Genomic DNA, 2,592 nt, shown 5'->3' on the forward strand with positions numbered 1-2,592 from the left:
CCCGAGAGCCGACAGAGAAAAAGCCTGTCCCTAGAGCCGGTGCCCTGAATTCAGACTTCTAGCCTCTTAAACTGTGAGAAAATACATTTCTGTTTGTTAAGCCACCCACCCACCCACCAAATAATTGTGGTATTTCTGTTATAGCAACCCTAGATAAATAAGACAGGCCACTTGACAATTATACCCAGGTTCTGTATACAGTACCATGCCCTTCACATTATAGGATCAAACTTAGTAATTTAAAGATTCAGGATGAAAATAGTTACAAGTTAGATAATCATCCCAGAATCTTAGTGCTGAAAAGAACCTCAGCTCTACATTAACCCTCATTTTACAGATAAGGAAAATGAGGGCCAAGGGTAATGGTCAAAGTAAGAGGTGGTGTCAGGACTAGAAAGAATCAGTTCTTTATTGATTCTCAGTCCCAGGCTACTCCAATTTTTATATAATTTATCTTAAAACACGGTTAAGTTTAGAAAAAAATTTTAGGTGAGTTTTAAAAATGAGATAAAAACAGCATGAAAGCAGTATCAGAAACACTATCTGTAGATTCTCACTTTGCTTCATATAGTTTGAAAATAAGTATCAGAAATGTTAAAATGACCCCCCCGCCAAAAAAATTCCAAAATCTTTTTCTTAAACACAAGAACAACTGTCGCCTCTCGACTGTTACTTACGTTTCACTGGCAATGGAAAGCCTTCTGACTTTCTTCTTCAGGGCTTTTACTTTTTCCTGGGTTTCTTTTTTCTCTTGTTGCCATTTTTTAGTTTCTTTTTCCAAATCCTGGATGAACCACTCTAATTCCGTCTTTGAGACCTAAAGACATTTTAGAAAGTACTTAAATGAATGGCAAGATTTACTAAAAAAAAACAAAAAAACAAAACAAGCCTGAAAGGTTGAAGGGATAGAACTGGGATGGCGTAACAGAGGAAATGACTGGAGTTCAGTGAGGCACTTAGTGAGCTGCACTCTGGGCCAGGCTGTGCTCCCACCGCTAAGCCTGGGATAAGACGCGCGATACATGGCCTCTGCCCTCGGGAATGAGCATGGAGGGGAGGCAGTCATGTCCCCAAACAAGAACAAACAGAGGGATACCAGACCATCTGGGAGTCGGGAAGGGCTTCTCAAATAGGTGATTTTCTTTTCTACTTGATTTAACTTTTTTTGTTGTTGTTGTTACTTGATCTCAGTCTTCAAAGATGACTCTGCCACATGGAGAATGGGGTCCAAGCAGTGGGAACAGAAAGGTAGAAGGAGAAAAGAGTAAGGTATGTTTGGACAAGAGGTGCTACGTGGCTGGAGCACAAGGCATTAAGAATGGAAGACAGGGCAAGGAGAAGAGCAGATGAGACGGCTTGGGAGCAAGTTGTGAAGGGCCTAAGCTATGCTAAGGAATGTGGACTCTCTCCTGCATACAAAAGGGAGCCGGCAGCCACTGAAGGATCCTAAGCAAGGCAACGAGGTGATTAGACTTTTATTTTTGAAAGATAACTCTGAAAGTTAGTTTTCAGATTACGGGTGGATGGGAGGATACAATGAAATGTTAGGCCAGAGCAAGGGCCTTCACATTTTCCTGGGACCCACAATAACAAACACATTTTAATAACGACCCATAAAATGTGTACATATATACACACACGTGTACATATATGTATGTATATACATGTATATCTGTGCACACACACATATAACTAAAAACAAATTTGGCCTTACTTTCTGAGATACATTCTGATATTTCTATTCTATTCTAAAAAAATAATTCTGGTCACCATCATAAAACTGATTTCATAGGCCAATTATAGATCACAACCCTCAATTTAGAAAACTCTAGATTAGAGGAAGGGAAGATCTTCTAAAAGCACACTGCAACAGTCCAGGTCAGAGACAATGAGGATGCTGGTGGTAATAGTAGGGATGATAAAGAAAGGAAATCTTTAGAAGAGAATCGGTATGTGCCCAGTTGGATATCCGATGCAAAACAGAGACTGACATAAGTTGTGATAAATTTCTACCTAGGAGGAATAACTAAGCAAAAATCCCATTAACAAAAAGAGAGCAGTAAGGAAGGTCTACCAGGGTGCCATGAATCAGAATCAACTTGAAGGTAGTGGGTTACTAAGTTGGGGAGGCAAGGGGAGGAAAAGAGACAGGGAAACTGGCCTAGATATGGATGTTTAAATAAAGGAAATCCATGAATGAACAAAATACATATAGGAACTCAGTTTGGACCTTGCAATCATTTTTTGAAAGGAACAGAGCAGAAATTTCCAAGTGTTTCAGAAAGACTACAAATCAAAGGCATAAAAAAAAAAAAACTGTATTAAGAATGATGTAATTATAAGCCATACTCGTTTACACATTATAGGTGCTTCTGAACAGGCAAAACTTTATTTACCTTATACAAATTAGCACACCATCAAGTCTTTTCCAATACGGGCAGCTCCCACCCTATTAATGAATTACAATCCAAAAGTTCATTTACAAGTTAGTTGGTTGTAACTTGCAATATGTCTCCTCACAAAAAACCATGTTTGAAACCCACAAGGGCCTATTTAACCAGAATATGTCTGAAATGTAGAAGAGACAGTCTT

The 2,592-nt window shown here is 39.0% G+C and overlaps 1 protein-coding gene across 1 annotated transcript in view; it reads right to left on the minus strand.

Moving 5' to 3' along the window:
- The window catches only part of TTC3 (tetratricopeptide repeat domain 3), a 62,965-nt gene that overhangs the window by 19,022 nt on the left and 41,351 nt on the right, over positions 1–2,592 (minus strand). The window contains 1 exon segment of the mRNA XM_023724418.1: positions 678–817. Within this exon segment, the coding sequence (XP_023580186.1) occupies positions 678–817 (140 nt within the window).

Source organism: Trichechus manatus, unplaced genomic scaffold (assembly GCF_000243295.1).
Source record: "Trichechus manatus latirostris isolate Lorelei unplaced genomic scaffold, TriManLat1.0 scaffold00245, whole genome shotgun sequence".
In the NCBI taxonomy this organism is placed as follows: Eukaryota; Metazoa; Chordata; class Mammalia; order Sirenia; family Trichechidae; genus Trichechus; species Trichechus manatus.